Here is a 21,950-nt window from a genome sequence, read left to right on the forward strand (position 1 = left end):
GGTGTCTTTTACCACTAGACCATCTCACCAGCCCTAGGCTTTAGACTTAACAAGTGCAAGAGGCATGCAAAACTATGGAGACTTCTGAAATTGAACTGAATGTATTTTGTAGCATGCGACGGCCATGAGTCTATAGGGACTCACCAATTCATACACCCAGGAATCCAATAAAAACACTAAACTGGAAGCCATAATATATACACAAAGGACCTGGTCCAGAACCATGGAGGTCCTGTGTACGTTGTCTCCATATAAACTTTGCTCATATTGATTTAGAGGTCCTTGCTTTCTTGGTGTCCTCCATTCTCTCTGGCTTTTATACCCTTAAATTAAGGCAATTTTCAATCCACAGGTTCTTTGATTTGAGTCTGTACGACCAGTTTCATAGCTTAGAGACCTGGATAAAAACCTTTGTGAACCTCTCCACACACCATGTACCAAACTGTCTCGCAAGACACACTCTAGGGTCAGACAGCCTGGTTCATATGAACTTCATAATTAGTCTTCAGTGTACCCATGGCAAATTCTGACCCTTTTGTGCTACAATATACTCATTTGGAAGATAAGTTTAGTAGTAATTCTTCCCTGACATTAAATTTTGTTATGATCAAATGAGGGTAAACTTTGATAATAACCAAAGCCTATATATGAAAAACCTAAACAAACATTATACTAACCAGGGGAAATCTGAATGTAATTCCTCTAAAGTAAGGAATAAGATTAGTTATTCAGTCTTTCTAATCTTCTTCCCTTTTTTTTTTTGAGGCAGAGTTTCTCTGTATAGTCTTGGATATTCTGGAATTTGCTCTTGTAGACCAGGCTGGCCTTAAACTCAAAGAGATCAACCTGCCTCTGTCTCAGGAGTTCTGAGATTTCAGGTGTGTGCCACTACTGCCCAGCTCACTCTTTCTAATTTTATTCTTGTATTATCCAGACAAACAGAAACACACAGAAGACATACAAATATGAAAGCAGAAGGTGAAATTATCTGTCTGTCCCAGGGATATGAAGAAATAGAAATAAAAAGAATATGAAGGAACAATGAAACAAAGAATGTGTTTCCTATATATAAAAGCCTCTGAAAATCATGTCTAAAGTGAGTTGGCTCTATTAGACTTTCAGCAGAGTAGCCAGATACAAACTGAACACAGAACACTTGGTAGCTCCTCTACACACCAATAATGAACTTGCTGAGAAAGGGATTCTTAGAGAAGAAGGGGAGAGAGAATGGGAATAGGATTGAGGGAGGAGGTAACCGGGAGGGGAACAGTGAGTAGGATGTAAAGTGAATAACTAAAATAATAATAACAACAACAACAAAGAATCACAATCACAATATTTTCAAAAATAGCCATGAATAGTATAGGTGTGCAGGCCTCAGAATTTGCTTAGATTTCTTAAGCTATGGAACTGGCTGTGGGCAAATGTGTCATGTTCCCCTGCCAATCCCCACCCTCAAACACTAAAAACAGTCTAGAGAACTGTGTATGGAGATCTCTTGAATGACTGTCAGTGAAATAAAGCATTGGGAATAAGAAAGACAAGTGTCTCCACCTGGCCTCTGCCTCTTGATGGCCTGAATCTTGGAACCATTGACAAGGAAGATCTTTTACAGTGTTTTAGCACCCGAATCTGTGAGTGGCTTGGAACATTTTTTTTTAATTTATCCTTTGTTTAATAAGATGAATTAGAGTCAAGATTTCAGACAAACAATACACAAGAAATTACCCTTCTTTTTGGAGGTTTATTACAAATCCAATGACAGCCCAAAAGGTATGAAGTCAGAGAGCAAGATCGAGAAAAATGGTTGGGCAGCAAAAATTAAGGACAGACATCACGTTCAGCTTCTCATCTCAGCATTCTGAAACCTTTACCCTGTGGACTCTAGAACTTTCTATTGAACAGAAGTGACACTTTAGACTTGTGCAGCTTGCCTGGGATTCACTACCCATTGTGCAAACCCATAGTTGGTGGTTCTCCCATATTTATTGTCTAGGATGAATATTTTGCAGATCAATGCATATGGAAGAAAAGGACTTGATCCTGTAAAAAAATTTTTTCTTAGTACTTTTACTTATGAAAGAAAAGAATAGAAACCCAAAATTATTAATATATGATGCAATGAAAAGGTCTTCACGCATATAAAAGTGACTTTTAGCTAACTCATACTTTACAAAGGAAAAAAAAAAGAACATTTTTGTAGTCCGTACTTGATGTGTGGGGTTTAAATGCTTTTTAATTCTAGATACACTCCATAGGGGGAGATTAAAAGAGAAGCCATTCCTTCTAGGTTTTAAAGTACCTTTAAAAGGTCTTTCAGAAGTAGCCATCTCTTATATCAAGGCTATTTTGATTTGTTTTTTTTTTTTTGTGGTACTAGGAATTCAATCTAGAGCCTTGCTGTGTGAAAGGCAGGCTCCCTGCCACTTAAGAATGTCTACAAAGAAATACCATTAAAAAAAAATTCAATTACAAATTCAAGTTAACCTGGTAGAATACATACTTGTAATCTTACTACCTAGGAGGTAGAGGATCAAGAGCTCAAGTTCAGTCTAGACAATATAGCAGACTTAATTAAGCCTGGGTTGCACACATCCCTGCAGTAAAAAACAACATAAACAAGAAATGATTCAGGTTACTTCCTAGCATTAGCTTTGTTAGCCATGGTGTTCATGCTAATATTATCAAACATGGACCCTATGTCTTCATCCAATAGATGGTCAAACTTCAAAGAAAAATAAGAAGGGGGGAAGTTTATTAGAAAACTTAAAAAGAATTAACCTTACCTCCTCAGCAGAGACAAACAAGCTAAAGTCATTGAAAGGTTTTTTTTTTCCTCTCCTTTTGGTCCTAAAAGAATTATGTGTAGATCATTCAATTCTAAACCTGGTGATTTTGTGGGGAAAATTTAAAAGCCCCCTCAGCGGTGGGGCCCCAGAGGGGCTTCCACCGCCATGGCGGGTCCCACATTTGGGGGGAACTCTATGGTTCCAGCGGCCTGGAGGCCTTGGCGGCGGCAGGCCCTAGTAACACAAGGAAGTCCTTGGTTCCAAAAAGGTTTATTGTCATGGTAGATGATAGATGGATCTAGGCGTACCCCCAAAAACTCAGGGCAGTCCCGAGTTATATAGGGAGGGAGAAAGGGGGAGGATTGGGGGAGGATCTGGGGGAGGCATGTTTCATTTGCTCTGCCCTCTGGCCTTCATTAGTATGTAAATCCCTAGGGCCTGAGGCCTATAGCCTGGCCTATGTAATTCTATGGAGACCGTGATTGCTTTTCAGGATCCTGGGTTCTGGGGGGCGCCAAACTCCTGCCGGTTCTCATGCAGAATCTCATCTAGAATCCGCAGAGTCTCCGGGTTTTAGGTACCTGCTCCACCATGACCCAGGATACCCTTACGCAGTCCCACATCTTTAAAAAATATAAATCAACATGATTTTACCTAGTAAATTCTTGACCAAAACACAGTGTCAGTGCTCTTTTAATTCTGATAGGCAGCAGGCATTTAAATGAATAGAACTTAGAAATAAGTGCACAGCATTTATTTAAAAGCTGGCATGTTGGCAGAACTTTTCAGATGACAGAAATGTGTGCTTTTGATCCCTGATCAGTTTATCTTTGCAAGAAGCAGAGCAGTATCAAACAGACTTAAAATTTCAAGGTTGATAAGGATGGAGATTGCAATGCTCAAAGCAAAATGTAATAGTTGATTGAAGTAATGTTTATTATGTTATTAATGAACTTTTGTTTATACTACTGAAAATAAAATATGTATTAAAAATCTCCATGAATAAATCTAACCTAAGGATGTGAAAGACCTATATAAAGAAGGGTTTCAAACAACGTACAATTGAATATGATGCTAGAAGGTAGGAAGATTTTCCAATGTGCCAAAGGATAGTCTATTTAAATCCATATTGCTTGAAAAACTTGATATGCACATTTAGAAGGAACTAAGTCCATAGCCTTCACCCTATACAAAAGTCAATTTAAAATAAATGAAAAATCTTAATGTAAGGCCATTAACTTTGAAACTACTGCTGGAAAGCATAGGAAATCCCTCAAAATATTGGAATTGGCAAAGACTTTTTGACTAGTTTCTAATGGCTCAGAAAAATACCAAAAATTAATTAAATTAATTAATGTACCATTTAATTAATTAAGACACAATTTAATTAATAGACATTTCATTTATACATTAAATTCAAAAGCTTTTATACTTGCCTGGAGCAAGAAATGTCCATTGGAGTTGTTGATCAAGGCAGTCCAAGAGACTCCCAAAACTTTATAGGCTATTGTTGTTACCCTTGGTTGCTTCCCAAAGGTTGAAGGTGAGTCTCTATTGCCAAAGACAGCTCACACTTTGGACACAAAACTCAGATGAATAAAGTTGGATCTAACTTGTGGCATAACTATCATAGGACTAGAAGATACCAAGATGCCAAGAAAGGGAAGCACTCAGTAGCCCTCTCCATTTGTGATGCCCAGGAACCACAACAATGACCAACATGGTAAGGTATCCCTAAAGGTACAATATTGACATTCATATCTGGACAATAATTAACAGTTGTATGATCGGTGTTAAAACCCATTTCACAGGAGGAAAATCATGCCTAGTACTCTAAACCAACTACCCAGGGCTAGTGAAGTCATGGATCTTATTAAAAACACACACACCAAACTACTACCACTATTTTACTAGACAAACATAATTCCTAACTTCATTCTGAAACTTATCCTGACACCAACCAACAGTTCTCACCTCCACATCAAGGCTCCTTTTTGAAGCAAAAAGGAACCCATTACAGAAAACCATACCTAGTCATAATGTAGAGACCAGTTTGACAGACCAGAGGGAGCCTGACCTCCTAGATACATCTAGAACATAACACAACACTTGTACCTAAGGCTCACATAATAACATAGTAGAAAAGGAAACAGAAATATTGTAAGAGCCAGAGAACAAAAAGAAAAACAAAACCAAAAAAGAATCAATCAAACAAACAAAAAAACCTGCTGTGAGACTGTGTCGCCTAGAAATGACAGGAAAGTTATACCGTGCTAACTGAACAAATGGCTGCCTGAATGATGACAATACCAATACAAATGGTGACAAGGAAGGGGGAAATGTCAAGGGGTCCCACTCCTAGACAAAATCTACAAGCAAATAATCACTGCTGAGAGAAAGAGAATTAGTTTCTCCCAGGGATGAGCTCTCTAATTGGTTATCCAGCACAAAGTACTAAAATGGTATCAGAAGCAACACCACATAGAAACAGCAGGTTGTATGTATGTATGTATGTATGTATGCATGCATGCATGCATGTATGTATGTATGTATGTGTGTATGTATGTAAAACAAGAAAAAGAGGCCATAAATTTGAGAGGGCGGGGAGCATAGGAGATGTTGGAGGGAGGGGAACATAGAAGACCTTGGAATAAAGGAATGGAAGAAGTGATATAATTAGATTGTAATTAAAATTAAACCAACGTGAATGTAAAAAATACTCAAAATTTAATGCCTTGTGTAAAAATAAGTAAGTACACTCATTTAAAAATACTCTTTCACAGCTAAGGAAATAATTAAAAGAATGAAGAGGCATTTTATAGAATGGGAGAAAAATTTTGTCAGCTTTTCAACTGACAAGGGATTAATATCCAGAATGTGTAAATATCTATCCACAAAACAAATAAACAAAAGTCCATAAAGAAATGAATGAAACAATGGAAAAATGGACAGATGAATTGAATACGAATAAAATGTGTGTGTGTGTGTGTGTGTGTGTGTGTGTGTGTGTGTGTGTATAATGGAAACCAGCTATCTTACAATGGAAACATCTGCCAATCCATGTTTTCTATACTGTTATTCATAAAAGTCAAATTATGGAACCAGTCTAGGTGGTCACCAATGAATAAATGGATAAAATATAGCATATAATACATTACTATTTAGCCATACAGGAAAATGGAATCATATCTTTGCAGGAAAATGGATTGAATTGTAGATAATCATATTGAGTGCTATAAGCCACACTCAGAAATAGTTTCTCCCAATTACAGAACCTATATTAAAAAGAAAAGGCATGATAGCACAATAGGGGTTATTTGGAAAGAAGTCAGCCAATGGGAGAGGGCAGAGAATATAAGAGAGAATTACAGGGGATGAATGCCATTAAAATACGTTATACTCACATATAAGATGTCACAATGAAAACCATATTTTGTATAATACATTCTAATAAATGTTTGGAAGACAAAAACCATCGTCGATATCATTAAATGTTGAAATGACAGAATTAAGAATGCAAACCTCAAAACTGGAATTCTTGGCTACAAAGGAGCCTCCACATTAAGAAGGAATAAGTTCTCTTGCGTTTTTCTGTTTTGTTTTTCCTTTGTTTGGTTTGGTTTCCAGCCCATCCCTACTCTGTCCTAGCCCAATGCCTTTTGGGGTGTGGGAGGTTCATCTACTTTGCATTTGCACTAGACTAATTAAATTTAAATTCTTCACCTTAACTGTGGGGAAACACTTGAGGAAAAGATTCTACTTAATGTTAGCTTTTCTCCACCCAGCATCCAGAACATTTCCTAGATTTTAGCATATAAGAAAACTAAAAGTAAATCGAAATAAAATGTTTTAAGATTACCAAACCTTTGTGAAATTATTTCAGAATACATGAATTAAATCTAGTTCCTTTCATATTAAATATTTCAAATATGTTCTTGTATTTATTCTCTGCTATACTGAAATAAAATAGTATTTTTCTCCTTTTTCCATATTCATTTATATACAATTATATACATACACAATTATTGAGAACTAAAGGCACTTGTACACCATTTCCAGGAGTACTGGGCAGGATTTATCAGGATGAGATTGGAAAATCTAGGTTTTTGATACCAACACAAAAGCTTATCAGGATGAAAATTTAGAAAATAGGGGCTGGCTGTATGTCTACACTGCACCAACACATTGCACCAGTAGTGTCATTTTAACAGTAAGGGAGCACTTAGGCCTCTTTTTCAACAAGTGACTGGTCTTTGCACTTCAAAGAAGCAAAGAAGTGATCTAGTAAGTTTTTTAAGACTTGAGCTTCCCATTCTTTCTCCCCTTAAATCCCTGCAGGGTCAAGTTTTGCTCTTATGACTGAGGAAACCAGAGGGGTTGCCAGTGGGGGTGGGGACAGAGTTGGGCAGAATAAAGACACAACCACAACCAAACCGCACAGCCAAGGGAGAAATCACCACACTCTCCCCACCCCTACCCCCAGCTACCTTGAATCTGGACCCACGAGAGCAGAGCAGCCTGGGGTCCATGCTGAGGTCTGGAGCCTTTTGGAAGCTGCGGAGGCAAAGCCCCTTAACAGAAGGGAAGCTGTGATTAAAAAAAAAAAAAAAGTGCCAGGGGCGCGGATGCACAGCTCCTTGTGCCGCCTGCCTTTGCCAATGACCTAGCCCCGGCAGGCAGCGCAAGCGCTGGGAGGCGCTCAGGGAGCGCCCGGCCTCGGCCCTAAAGGCTCCTAAGCCAAGTTCGTGCGGAAAGCTTCGTGTCCGGGCTGTAGTGGGGCGCTGCGGATGAGGCGTGGCTCAGGGTTGGGGGCTGTGCCCCTGCAGCTTCGCCAGTGCAGGATTACAGCTGAGGATTCTGCAGGAAGGGGCAGCGCCTGCGCCTGCACTTCGCAGCCTCCGCCCTCCTGCTCCGCATGATGAGGGGAGCATCACTGCTCACCAGCTAGCTTCCGCGGCAGGTGCACTGGGTCTGATTCCCGTTACTGCTCCGCGCTGCCTGGACCACAGGACGTTTTCTTGAAGGTAAAGTCCACGAAGAAGTGGACTCACTCTCCCACTCATTCACTTTTGTTCTCCTGCGATTCCGCACATTCAGTATTTAAATGGTCAGTGTTTTGTTTTGTTTTTGTTTTTTTTTGTTTTTGTTTTTGTTTTTTTTTGAAGTGGTCAACCTTTGCAATCTCAGTTCTTTGATGCGTTTTTTTAAAGCCGTTAGTCACGTTTGTCCGTCGTCTCCTAAGAAGGCAGCGCCTGTGTGCTTGCGCGCGCGTGCGTAGATTTTCAACTTCTTTACTCGAAGGAGCTGAAATCAGAAGTGGCCATTTTTACAGTATGGTACAGTCTAAGTCTGTGGTTTGAAAATGCATGATCAAGAGGTGAGAAGCAGGGTGTGAGGAGTTTAAAGGAGTTGCAAAGATTGTGGGAAGGTTGTGGATTTAGAACCAAATAATTTTTATTTAAACGCTATTGTTCCTTTTAGTTTTAAAAATCGTGTAAGTAATTTTGAAAAATAAAAGATGAGTGTTGCAATTTTAGTAGAAATAATCTGTAAAAGTTTCACATAGAAAATATATACAAATAATAATATCATGGGCAGGCTATGTCAGAAACACAAAGTCAAAATTTGATGGCTAACAATAAAATTTACAACTATGTCAACTTCATTGGGTTTGGTTTACTAAGTACTTGTGATTTGAATCTATAGTTGTGGCCATATTCTCAGATCACACGTTACAATTCACACAATGAAATTGTGCAAGTATGTGTATATGTACATACATATGTGTATATGTGTTACAGAATGGGTAAGAAAAGATTAAAGAGCTTACAGGTTCAAAGAGGCAGTATTGAAGATACATGCAGAGAGCTTTATCAATAAAAGGTATGGAAAAGTCTTTAGGTGGCAGGTAATATTGTTTTGTTCTGGGCACAGAGTTGTGAGATTCCAGCAGCAGGCCAGTTTGAATGGCAATTAGAAATGGGCTGTATGTCAATTACAGGAGAAACTGCGCTTCAGCTAGAGGCTTGGTCCTTTGCTGTGGCAGTTTTCCTGGCTGGGATCCATGGCCAGTGATCAAGTGATAGCTCAGTGTGTGCCATGATCTTGCCTTGGGATGCTCTTTTTATAGTCAAGGTGAATGAATTACATTATTTGTTGGTTTTGTGCGTTTGATAAGTTCTGTAGCCCGGTGTTGTTAATATGGTTTTGCTATGCCCATCTGTCCATGTGTCCGTGACTCGATTTAATAAGTGCACAGGTGGTTGTAGCTTACTTGTGGACAAATAAGTTATTTATCAGACTGTACCTTATAATTTGTGCTGGACGGATGAATATTGGTTACTTGCATAAAGGAGATAAAAAGTCATCCTGCTTTGACATTTGAACTCAAAGTCGAGGAAACTATTATTTTATAAAGTAAAATTCCCCAGGGCAAGGTACAGCCTGGGAGTTATTGTTCAATATAATTGGGAGTGACTTAGTGCAGGGCACCACACCACTTCCTTTCCACAACTCAGGCTATTTTTTTAAAAAAAATTGAATAAATGTTTCAATATAGATATCCAGTTAACATCTTTCATTGGCTGATGCTAATCAGTATTTGTAAGTATAGTTTTAACCTTGTCATATTTGCATGTTAATTGACTTACTGTGGAAAGTGGATCTTGTTAAATTTGGAGAAAACAATGCAAAGGGATGAACTGTATTACTTTTCACAAGAAAAAAAAAACAAGGCTGAAAGAACTGTTACTTGCTGAAAGTCATATATTAAGTGAGAGTTAGAATTAAGAGTCTTCGAAGCCCATCTGATTGAGTTCCATATTGTGCACACTCTCAACCTGTCTCCAACTGCATGGTTTTAGGCAGCCACACCTTTATCAGAAAATGGTGTTACTGTTTCACCAGGATTAAAAAAATCTAAATTGCTGATGAAAATTCATGGAGAGTTGAATATAATCATCCACGTCTTTTAGGAGAATCATTTACACATTCTTAAATGAGTAAAATTTAAATTTCCAAATTTATATAATAATTAGTCTAAACCATCTTTTCAGATAGCACACAGGCACTCACGCCCCTGCCACAGACACACACACACACACACACAGAGAGAGAGAGGAGAGAGAGAGAGAGAGAGAGAGAGAGAGAGAGAGAGAGAGAGAGAGAGATCAATCCATGGATTAATCTGATTTATTAGCATGAGTTTTCTGTTTTGTAAAACTGAGTAAAATTCAACAGTAGATATAACTATCATATCCTAGTATTTTCCTAGTCATGTGAACATAGTATAATATTAGGGAATATATTAATTTATTCATTGTAGCTATAATTTGAAGGGGAGAATATAATTAATCTTTAATGGATTTAACCAGATTGATAAGTAATTGACAAGTAGTAGTTCTCCTGTTCCTGGTCTGTTTTCTACCACCAGAATCCACAATTTTGTGTCTGAAATTCTCAGGAGCAAATGTTTCAAAAATTGTATACCATGTTAATTATGTTAGATCCACTACAACGTTGGAAATGATACTTCTGAATCTAACAAAACAGTAATTCTGCAATGAAACATAAATATCACTTTAATATAAATAAATTCATGTCAATTGAGGTCAAGGTTTATGTAGAAATGATTCATGCAATGTTTGGTTTTCAAAGCATCTTTGATTTTAGATGTACCTATTATTAGGTTCCAAGTCTTAAGTATATTTCTGTCAATTCTTCTTGCCTTTCATAGTTTATTTTTTCTCGTAGCTTTTTGCTTTCATTTAAATATAACATTCAAATAGAGGCATGCATAATTATAAGGTTCAAGTTAATGACATTTTACAAAACTGAATATATGTATGTGACAACCACCAAAGCAATGATTTAAAACACCTTTGACAACTCAGGAAATCATGTTATTTTTCGTTTAGTTATTACTCATAACAGTGAACAGCTATTATGACCTATGTCAGTATAAGTTTGTTTTGGCTGTTTTTATACTATAGACAATTTTTTGTAACTCATGAATAATTTTATGTGTGGTTTATTTTGCTCACTACTAACGCTTTTGAGATCTGTCCATTTTGTTACATGTAGAGATATTTTATACCACAGTTTGTGCATTAAATTATTGATGGATATTTGAATTGTCACTTGTGACTATTTCCAACAATACCACTGTGAAGACTATACATGTCTGTCATATATAGGCTTTGATCGTGTGGTGACCAGAATTCTACAACTGTCCTGTGTGACCCTTGTCTTTGTTGTCATCGCCTACTGAGTAGAATCTTTGTATAGGCTTAGAGGTCTCTCCTGTGAGTATGTTAGGCTTATGGTGAAAAAAAAAGGATTTTGTAAATGTAAGTAAATATAAGTAAAGCCGCAAGCCAGTTGCCCTTAATTTGAATGAGGGCAGAAATCTTAACCTAGCCACTGCAGGCACTTAAAGAGGTGGGCAAAGCTTTGGAACTAGGTAGGAAACAAAGGCTGGAGGCTTTTATGGAGATAATAGAGAAAGCCTAAATCATCTTGGAAAATCTCTTAATTGTCTTAGGCAGAAAGTTGAAATCAGCTTTGGAACTTTGAGCTCCTTCCTGCCCTTCAATTCAGTCTCATATTAAGCTATAATCCTTATAGATAAAATGTCATTGTTGTATAATATTAGGAAAGGTAACCTATCATTTTAGTGTCACTTATGCACAGTTCATGAAGCTCTATACTCCAGAAGTTATGCTGAATGGATAATGATCAGGAATCAGATATGTGTGGTGTAATTTGGATGGGTTTTGGAAAAGAAGTGATAGCATAATTCAATGGGAAATGTGTAGAATTTTGGATGGTGCAAACAGCTTTTATATGTGGAGCAGCCTGGATTCTGGGATCCTGGAGCTAGATGGATAAGGAGAATGCCAAGATGACTCCTAAAGATCTTGTGTCATCCTCTCTTGTCAAATAAGAAGAGTCTGTGATATATAATGATGAGAAGTTTTATATGTGAGAAAGGAGGGGTTTTTTTCGCAAATATATCTTGGTTCCCATCAGTGGTCACTCAGTTAAGGAGGTTATTCTGAGCGGAGCAGGACTAAGAGGGTGAGGTTTTAAATTGGACTGTGCTCATCTTGAAAGACTGTATCTATAGGAAGGAATGTGGACGGGGGTTGTTGAAAGGAACTGCATGAGGCCTCTAGAATATATGACTAGAAATAAATTCTGCCCCCAAACACATTAAGCTTAGAAATGAGTTCCTTCTCATAGAAGTGAAACTTGGGTGACTGATTCCATCCTGTCACTGTGTAGACAACCCATCATGGCCAGTATAGGCCTTTGAACCTTCAGAACTGCAAACTAATAAATAGCCACTGTATTAAGTCATTCCGTTTGTGGCTGTTACATAAAAGAACATACACATATGGAATCACTAGGTTATAGAAAATGCATAAGTTTTGCTTAAATACATACTGTCAAATAGTTTTTAAAGTCGAGGTACCAGCTTACACCCACAAAGGTCCTTCATACCCTTTTTTACTGTTGAGGATGGCAGGCCTTTTGTTTTTCCTTATTGATGCTTACTATGCTTACTGGTATCTCCCTATGATTTTTATTTGTAGCAAAAGTTCGGGGCAGAATTTTATTTATAAGTCCACTGACCATCATGTTTTGTGAATTATCTGTTGAAATTATTGTGATAATGTTTAATTGCATTTTTCTTGATTTGTTGTTTATGATATGTGCTTGGTCAATGCTTTCCTTAATTACTAATGATTTTGTGTCCTATGTAATGTTTCAGATGTAAGCTTTTTATTGTGGAATTGATTTTTTTGTGTGTGACTCTGGTTAGACACCACATTTATGCGTTCTCTGTGGCTTCATGACCACAGTCCAGCCCGGCTTCCATACATTTTTGCCTGCCGTTCCATTCTAGGCATTGTACTGCTAGTTTTGCTGTGGGTTGATCCCTTAGGTGTGACTTGTTTTTGAATTCTTTATTCTTTGTTGCTCAATATGGTCTTTATGTGAATAAAGATATACCTATCTTTATTCCTGTAGAAAAATAAACTATTTGTATACACAATTAACAGTAAAAGTCCTTCAAATTTCTTATTCTGAATTACTTTGCCTGATATTGAATTTTTGTTAAATGTGTGCATTGTAGAATCATTTTCCCAATTTCCACTGACAAATAATCTCTTGACATTTTCATTGTGTGTCATTCCGTTGTGCTTTGTATATAATTCTGCTGAGAATTTTGCTTTAAATTCTGTAATATAATTTTTCCTATCATCAGCTAATTAAACTGTGAGTGTTGGACAGCTCCATATTAAGTTGTTTAACTGAATTGTGGGGGTCAGGAAAATTTTAGCAGTGTAGAGTAATCCACATTAACAAAAAATTCAATATCAAATGCATAATGAATGTGATAGGTGTTTGGGGCAGAGTTCACCTGCCTCAAACCTCATTTTGGACTTGATTCTGAACACAACAGGCATGTATTTGCATCACATAGTGGCCTTCCTGGTACCTAGAACACAACAACTCAGACTGTTACTCATTATGGATTGCAGTACTCTTATGATACAAAGATTCTTTTGCTCTTACAGAACCATTATGGTATAATTATTTAAAAGGTTAAGCATTTAATATTTTTATAATTATTTCTCAGTGTACCTAATATTAGCTTCTCTTTGGATTATTTCGTTAGAATAGTTGATTTTTAAAATTACTTTTTTAGTTTCATAAAATGTACTTGGATTACTTAGTTAGAATGTTTGATTTTTAAAATTACCTTTTGAGTTCTGACTTGAGTTTCATAAAATGTACTTGGAACTTCATAAAACATACTCGTATTATTTAGTTACAATGTTTGACTTTTAAAATTACCTTTTGAGTTTCTGACTTGAATTTCATAAAATGTGCTTGAAATTTGCTTGGAATTGTGACAGAATTTCTAATAATTTCGGAAATAACTCTAAACATACTACTAACATTTTCTATTATTATATATTTAGGCTTCATTTTTATATAAAGCAGCATTCTAGACATTGACAATGATAAAGTATTGATAAACTCTGAAAATATTTGAAGATGTTCTATGTCCTGAAATATCAAATATTCAGTGAAGATTTAATTCTTTGTGCAAAAATAAATAGGGCCATCCATCCTGTTAGTATGAAAGTTTACAATCAATTTTAGTAAATGACAAAATCTTATGGAACTAGAGAACTATTTAAAAATAAATTTATGATATATTATTAGCAATTGTTTTATTGGTGTGCCTACATTATAGGTCATCATATCTGGGACTCCATAAGATTTTGGGGGACTCAGTGGGAACCACGAACATAAAAAGTTTGTAGAAGCCCAGTTCTAACCCACAGTTAACCATGCTGCACCTTGTATTAATGGCAGTTTGCTTTAATCTCTTTCAGGAATGATACAGTGATTTCTGTCCAAGAATCTTGTGAGATTTTACTGTTTTGTGCTTGATACTTTCTCAGGTTACAGGAAATGGCATTTCAAATTTTTCTTTACATAATTTCTGATCTTAGTATAGAGAAGTATAGTTCAGTTTTATAATATTGATTTTTACAGCTTGTGACTATGTTAAATTAATTTATTCTAATATTTGATATGGTCAGCCTTTACATTTTTTACAAATACTTTTTCTTTTAAAGTTGGATAATCTTGCTCCAAAAAACTGACAAATGCATGTCATAGGCAATATTCTACTGCTGTGAAGAGACACCATGACCACGACAGTTCTTTTAAAGGGAAGCATTTATTTGAGGCTTGCAAATAATTTCAGAGATTTAGTCCATTGTTAGAACGGTGGCAAGCATGCAGGCAGACATAATGCTGGAGAAGTAGCTAAGAGTTCTGCATCTGGATCCCCAGGCAGCAGGAAGAAAGAGAGAGTAGGCTTGTTGCCTCAGTGATACACTTCTTCTAAAAAGTATCAGGCAACAAGCCTACAGGCAGCATGTGAGTGCGCAGATGCACACACACACACACACTCACACTTCCACATATATGGACTATCATTGTCTGATATTTTAAAATCTGTACTAAGTGATTCCAGGAACCAATCCACCCTATTCTGATTTCTTACTATTTTAATGTTTCACTTGACACTATATTTCCCTCATTTTTTCAGATGCTATATTTTTCTTTCATGTATTAAGTGCTTTCTACTCCATTCTGGTTTTGTCCATTATATCCTATTCAGTTGTCCATATCATAAAGTTCAAGTATGCATTTCCTTCCCCATTCATTCTAGTGTGTACTCAGTCTCCATTTCATCGAATTCTGGTTTCTGTTTCAAATCCATTTGCCATTCCACCTTATTAGACACACTAAACACTATCCTATTCAATTTTTGTGTCCAAGTCCAGTTGCTAATCCATTCTGCTAAGTGTCCCTTTTGGTTCTGCTATAATTATAAATGTGCATAGGCTTATACCAAGAATTTCTTCCTTTCAGGATTGATCTATAACGAAGACACATTTGAGTATATGAGCAATCTTTAGTGAGTACAATGATATGTATCTCACACTGATATGAAAAAATAGAGAGAGCATACATATTGGTCAGTATAAGAATGTTTGAAAACATATGTTTCCTCCCTAAATACTTCATTGTTGTTTTCAGACTGGGTCTCATGCAGCCCAGGGTGATCTTCAAATTGAAATCCTCCTCTCACCCTTCCCTAGTGCTACAATCACAGATGTGAGATACCACACTCAGCTTCTTGTCATCAAGTATTCATTGACATGGAAAATGTATTTTCTGAATCCCCCAAAAAAGTTACAAACAATACTTATGCATGAATAATTCTATTTTCATAAAACGAAGAAATATGTATAAATGACCAGTCTATTGAAGATATAATCTTTCCCCGTATTTGATTGTACGCGTAAGAAAATTTAGGTGCTAGTTTTGGTATATTTACTTTTCAGTTTCAGGTCACCAAAACCAACAGCCCTAATGTAGTAATTTAAAATGTGTATAAATATTAAACTTTAAAATTTGTGTGGAGAAAAAAAAACTAGAAGAGGAGTTCAAGTAAGTTAATTCATCAGCTGAATCTAAAGCAGTCTGACACCTCAGTGCAAGACAAGGAAAAGCATCTTACAAGAAAATTGTAAAACTCGGCCTTGTATTTGGGATCTGACATTCCTTGCCGAACATTCTAAATCCAAGACAATGTGTACCTTTAAAATCCTTATACCTCTCAGCAAACTTAAAATCTACTAGACCCCCTAGCCGGGTCACCTGGTTACTTAAAGGGGAGCCGTAAGGCCTAGGAGATAGAACTTAATGGTCAGCGGGTAGTAAATGTTTAAAGTGATTCCCGGACCGATCACAGAAAGTCACAACTCATTTAGTATGTTACAGGTAATTCATGTAGATGTTCCCACTCAGGTCAGGGTGAAAGGACTGTGAAATTTAGACTATTGACCTTGGAAAGTGATGGGGGAGGGTGCGGTGGCAATGGAAGAAACCACCAGAAACCACTAGAAGTTTCCCTGGCCTCCTCCGGCCCAGCAGGAGGCATTGCCAGGTGGAATGAGGTTCTGGATATGCAGTTACAGATTACTTACAGCTGACCAATCAGAGGCTAGAATTTGGCCAGTCCCACCCTCTCTCCTATTGTATCCGGCCAGTCCCCCCCACACTCTCCCACTGTATCCGGTCTCTACCCAGCATCCTCGCTGGGTCTCAGGCAGCCACTTCACCGCACGAAGCCGCCGAGAAGCCGCTGAGAAGCCATTTCTCTGAGTCAGTCAGAAGCCGTTAAGCCAACATGGCCACGAAGTCTCCCCCAGAGAAGGTGCTGAAGGCACGTAGAGACACTGTCAGGTCCCGAGGTAAAGCTCCCGCTGCTTCGCTTCTCCCAGGCCACAGTGACACCTCAGCGGCCGGCCAGGGCCTCAGAGCTGAAATGACTGCAGCCGACGCCATCTCCATGACTGGTGAAAACCTGGGGCTATTTTCTGTGCCTGAGAATCAGCATTTCGACCCTGGGGGTAGCCGTGGCCCAAACATTGAACTTGGAGGTGTTAGGCCCAGGACGAGAAGCCAGAGAGAGGTAGGCCAAACCCCGAAAGGCGGGAAAGGCGGGAAAGGCGACAGCGGGGCCCCGGCTCAAACAAAGAGCAGTAGAAAGAGGAAGCAGCCCAACCAAAGCCCAACTACAGAATGTGCAGGTGGGCTTCAGCTTCCGGAAGCTCTAGAGTCGCCGGGTACACCTCAGCCACCATCTTCTCTGAGCTCTCAGCCTAGCAGCAGCCACCATTTTGAACTTTCAGTGGGGAACCTAGAATCCCCAGGGCCTACCCTCAGGAGCAGCACCGCGCGAGGCAATGTGTCTACTCCAGCCCCTAAGGTCCCGAGACAAGCCGTTCTGACTGTTTCTGGTCCTCACAGCCGTGCACCTGAGTCCAGCTGTGAAGGGCGCGACCACTCCACCCCTGTTGGCCAGGAACTCTGTCAACAGGCCCCCCTGCAGGTTCCTGATGATGGACTTTGTCACAGCGGTCCTGACCTCAAAGGCAGTGTGACCCCTGAAGTCAGGGTTCTCCGCTCTCGAGTCATAACATTTGGTGGTGATAGCAGTGCATCGGTGGTCAGCCCTGAAGTTCGCCCCGAAGCCGACAGCATCCGCAGGAGTTTACGTCCTCGGGCCACTCCGCGGGTTCCTGTTCTTTACAAATATACCCTTGGGTCTAGTTCTGATAGCAGCAGCCGTCCAACACCGCGCAGAAGCAGCCGCATTGCATCCAGACTTGGCTCTGACCACCAACAAAGCCATAAAATAAAGATGGAGCTGAACCTGGAGCTGGAACTGGAGCCGGAACCAGAATCAGAGCCAGAATCAGAATCAGAATCAGAATCAGAATCAGAGCCAGAGCCAGAATCAGAGCCAGAGCCAGAGCCAGAATCAGAGCCAGAATCAGTATCAGAATCAGAGCCAGAATCGGTATCAGAATCAGAGCCAGAATCAGAATCAGAGCTGGAGGAAGAGGCAGAGCCAGAACCTGGTCCAAGCAGCCGTGCGCAAGCAAGGCTTTCCACCTTTAGGCCTGCAGTTCGAAGGAGACCCACACGCTCTCCTCCAAGGCGCCCAGTCCGTATGCGGGCCTCTTCCCCTTCTCCTCCTGGTAGGCTCTATCCTTTCCCTGGGCAGTATAATGAAGGTGCCAGTTCTTCCTCCTCATTCACCAACGAGGATGTCTCCTGTGTTTCAAGTTCCCCTTCTTTCCCCCATAAGTCACCAGAACGGGACTCCTCATCTCCATCAGGTGACTTAAGCTCTGTCTCTGGTCCTAGTTCTGATACCCTTTGGCGTGCCTTTATACCTGACCTGGATAACCTTGATTCTGCCCCTTCTGGAGAGTCAGAGGAAGAAATAGAGATTGCCCCTCACCCTCCTGCATAGGAAGAAGTGTAGGGGATTCCCCTTACTCCTATACTCCACCCTTGCTGTAATTCATGGTGAGAGTTCTCCCAGACTCACAAAAGGAATAGGCGCTTATCCACTGTTGGCTGTGTGATTGATTATTTGTGAGGTTTCTAGGGGTTTCTACCTATTCACTAGTAGTCTGAGCAGTTTTGAGGTCCCCTGTTCCCCTCACCCCAACTATCTAGCACTTATAAGGACTTTGGTTCCATTCAGTACCCCCTTTTAAAACAGCCTGGGTTGTTTGTTATTAGGTTTGGGTGGGGGGGTTGTTTTATTTTTTGCTTCTGAGTTTTTATGTAGTTAAGTATTTTAATAAAAGTGTTGTTTTATTTTAGAAATTTAGTGTCTCTTTATTGCGGTGCTACTTTTAGGATTTTATGTTTGGAAAATTAAGAAGCATTATTATACTGACTTGTTTGAAATGAATGAGGGAAAAATATTCCACTGTCTGAGGTGGAGCTCTGCCCAACAAGTTACCACTTACCCTCCTGTCTAGCTTCTCAGCATAGATGATTTGTAAACCTGGATAAAAACCTGTGAAGAGTCAGAAAAGGGGGAGGGTGGCAGGATCTCAAGTGAGGAGGAAAAAATGGAAAGTGAGGAGGCTGAGAAGACTGAGGAGGGGGGAGGAAGGGGGAAAGGATAGCTAAGATCCAATGCCTGAAGATAGGGGCTTCTATTTTCATAGTAGAACAGTATGTGTTGGAAGTGGGTAGGGAGAGGGAGGGAAAGGGGTGGACTTTGGGAAGTCTGGGATGAGGCTTAGTCATAGAAGGACTAAGGTGCTAGTAGTCATCAAGTATTTGAAAATGTGTTCATAAAAACTACCATTGTAAAAATGTTGGTACATACGGGAAGCAGACATTCGGAGAGAAATGGATGAATAGTGTGTTTCCTTACTCGTTGGGATGATATGGTATTCAGTGGTTTATATTTTTCACTTTGATGACAGAACTACTATAACAAATTAGCAGCTCAAAAACTTAAGCTGGAAGCATAGTAGGAGATCAAAGATAGAGTTAAAAAATATATAAAGCCAGGAAAATCCCCCCCACCTCATTTCTCCTCTCTTTTTCTGGTATATGGCCCAATACAAGCATAAACCCTAGCTTAGTCCTGACCCTTTATATTTTAGAAAGTAATTCCTAAGAAGCATTATTAATGCTTCTAAAAATCTGACATTTCACAGAAACAAGTGTCCACTAAGAAGTGCCCTGCCACTTTTGAAGAAAGTTTCACATGTCCCCATTCCCTAAGTCTGCTTCCAGGGATTTCAAATTTCTAGCCTCAGTCTTTCCAAAGGTACATGTGTGAATGAGAACACACACACACGCACACACACACTTATGTTTAGGCCCCAAAAGTAGTTGTGAAGATACCTATGATAACAAAGGGCAGAAAAAAACTTGAATATATAGGCTGAGGCATTCACAGGGTTAGGTGTGGGACATCTCATGGAAAATGGAAAGGGGAAATTGAGAAAACGGGTCAGGACATTTGTTTGTACTCTTCCATAGACCAAAAAAGGTTAGTGTCTTGCCAATGTGTATAAACCAAGAGTTTTGAGAATTCTGCTGTGCTGTTACTCCTCACCTGTAGTGTCCCTTGAGCTTCTCTTGCACTTGCCTGGTATTGAAAACTCAAAGCCTTTCCAGGTTCAGCTGTTAATTGCCAATGGTAGGCTAATTTGTGTTTCTCTCCTTATCCTTTTAGAAGCTGTGCCATTATAGCTGCCCCTCAGTAGACACAAGTAATTGATTCCAGGAACCCCACTGGCTACAAAACAAACCCTCCCAACTCCCCCCCCCAAACCAAAAAACAGACAACCAAACAAACAAAAACTCCATAGATGCCCAAGTAACTTTAACAAATGAGATAGTAACCAATCACTGTGGTATATGCTTGGAGTCCTGGGTATTCAAGAGGAACCTGAAGGAGATTGCTTGAGTCCTGGAGTTTGAGGTCAGCTTGGGCACCAGAAGGAGTTCATAATCCCAGAAGAGGGAAAGAGCATACAAGATTTATATTAAACCTGTGTTCATCTCCCATAGTTAAATATTCTCTAAGTTACTTAAAATTCTAAATTCAGTGCTAAGTAAGAAGGTATGAATATTGTTTGGGGAATAAGGGAAATGCACTCATTTTTTACAGATATATTTTTACTCCTAAATGGTTTTGATAATACAGTTGGTTGGATCTGGGAGTGCAGATCCCACAGGCAGAGAGTGTTGACAGTTTATCCTTCCCTCGAACATAGATACTGATATCATATACATAAGGTGATGGGTAATGCATTTTTCCATATTCACCTGAATCTTTAGGTACTAGATGGTATCTTATAGCCTAGATTTGTGGAAAATATCTGTGCCCTGGTTAGTTGGTATTTTTTTAATCAGCTTGGCAGAACTGAGAAGACGTAACACAGCTGAGACGATGCCTCCATAAGACTGGCCTTCCACAAACCTGTAGAACATTTTCTTGATTCCTGATTCATGTGAGAAGGCTCAGCTCACAAGAGGGGACCAGTGGGTTGGGGTGGAGGTGTACCACCTCTCAGCAGTAAGCAGCTTTGCTCCATAGCTTCTGCTCTGACTTCCTTTGATGATGAATCTGTGGTGCGTAAATGTAACCCAGATTACCACCCCTGCAGTTGTTTTGGCTCATGGGGTTTTATCACAGCAATAGAAACCCCACAATAACATACATCATGTTTTGTTCTCTGTATTTGTTTTGTTTTTATGTGGGCTTGGGGCTAGAGGCAGAGGTTTGGGAGTAGGGGTAGTCCTTAGAGCCACTACTGTCACCAATTTCTCTACTCCCAAATGTCCTTACTTCTTGAACAATGTGCCTGATGATGCCAACAGTGTTGTGTGGTCAGGCTGTTTACATTTCTAGAAATAATATAATGGATTCCATTATCTTCACTAATGGAATAAAGTAAGAGAAAGATAATATTTAGATTTAAACATGAGAATAAAAACTCACTAAATATATGTGCCACAAAAATCTTTAAAACAAAAACAAATACAGAGGACATAAGAGTTTTGGAGATTTTTGTTGTTTTTTATTTGTTTGTTTCATTTGTTTGTTTTCAGATACAGTCTCTCATAGCCTAGGTTGCCTTCGAAATTGGCCTGTAGCCGAAACTGACCTTAGCTGCGCCTCCTGCCTTCATCTGCAGAGTACCAAGACAATAGGCATGTGACAGCAATATCTACTTTATATGGTACTTAGGACTGAACACAGGGCTTTCTGAATACTAGGCGAGTACCCTACCAACTGAGCTACTTTATTAGCCTTGGAACATAGACTTATTGTTCTGTTTCTTTTTTGTAAGTAACTTTACAATTTTCAATGGCTCAGACTAGAAACAGACTATTTATTTATTCATCTATTTGTATGTATTGCCAGAGATCAAACCTTGAGCCTCACAAAATGCTAAGCAAGCACTCTATCACTGGGCCACACTCCAAGCCCTAGAAATAGACTATTTCTAATACAGTAAGTCATACACCTTATAATTAATGGAGAGCCATAGCCAGCATTTATTTACAGTTTGCAGCTGTGGAAAGTGAGGAAACAGGCAGTTTTATGAGCTTCAAAATACCATGGCAAACAGAGACTAGCTCTGCAGTCTGTTTGGAGATTTGAATTCTGGTTTTCGATTTGTCTCACTGTCTGTTACTTGACAAGCTGGTTAATCTGAAATCCTC

The 21,950-nt window shown here is 39.0% G+C and overlaps 1 protein-coding gene and 1 pseudogene across 1 annotated transcript; both read left to right on the forward strand.

Moving 5' to 3' along the window:
* Positions 1-1,571: 1,571 nt before the first annotated feature.
* Positions 1,572-1,825, forward strand: LOC114632688 (annotated as a pseudogene).
* Positions 1,826-16,578: 14,753 nt separating this feature from the next.
* LOC114632689 (uncharacterized protein CXorf67-like) lies at positions 16,579-18,213 on the forward strand. The gene is made up of 2 exons (XM_028781278.1): positions 16,579-17,648; positions 17,790-18,213. Exons 1-2 carry the CDS (start codon positions 16,579-16,581, stop codon positions 18,211-18,213), a joined length of 1,494 nt encoding a protein of 497 aa, XP_028637111.1.
* The last annotated feature ends 3,737 nt before the right edge of the window (positions 18,214-21,950 follow it).

The sequence above is a fragment of the Grammomys surdaster genome, unplaced genomic scaffold (assembly GCF_004785775.1).
Source record: "Grammomys surdaster isolate TR1022 unplaced genomic scaffold, NIH_TR_1.0 389, whole genome shotgun sequence".
Taxonomy (NCBI): domain Eukaryota; kingdom Metazoa; phylum Chordata; class Mammalia; order Rodentia; family Muridae; genus Grammomys; species Grammomys surdaster.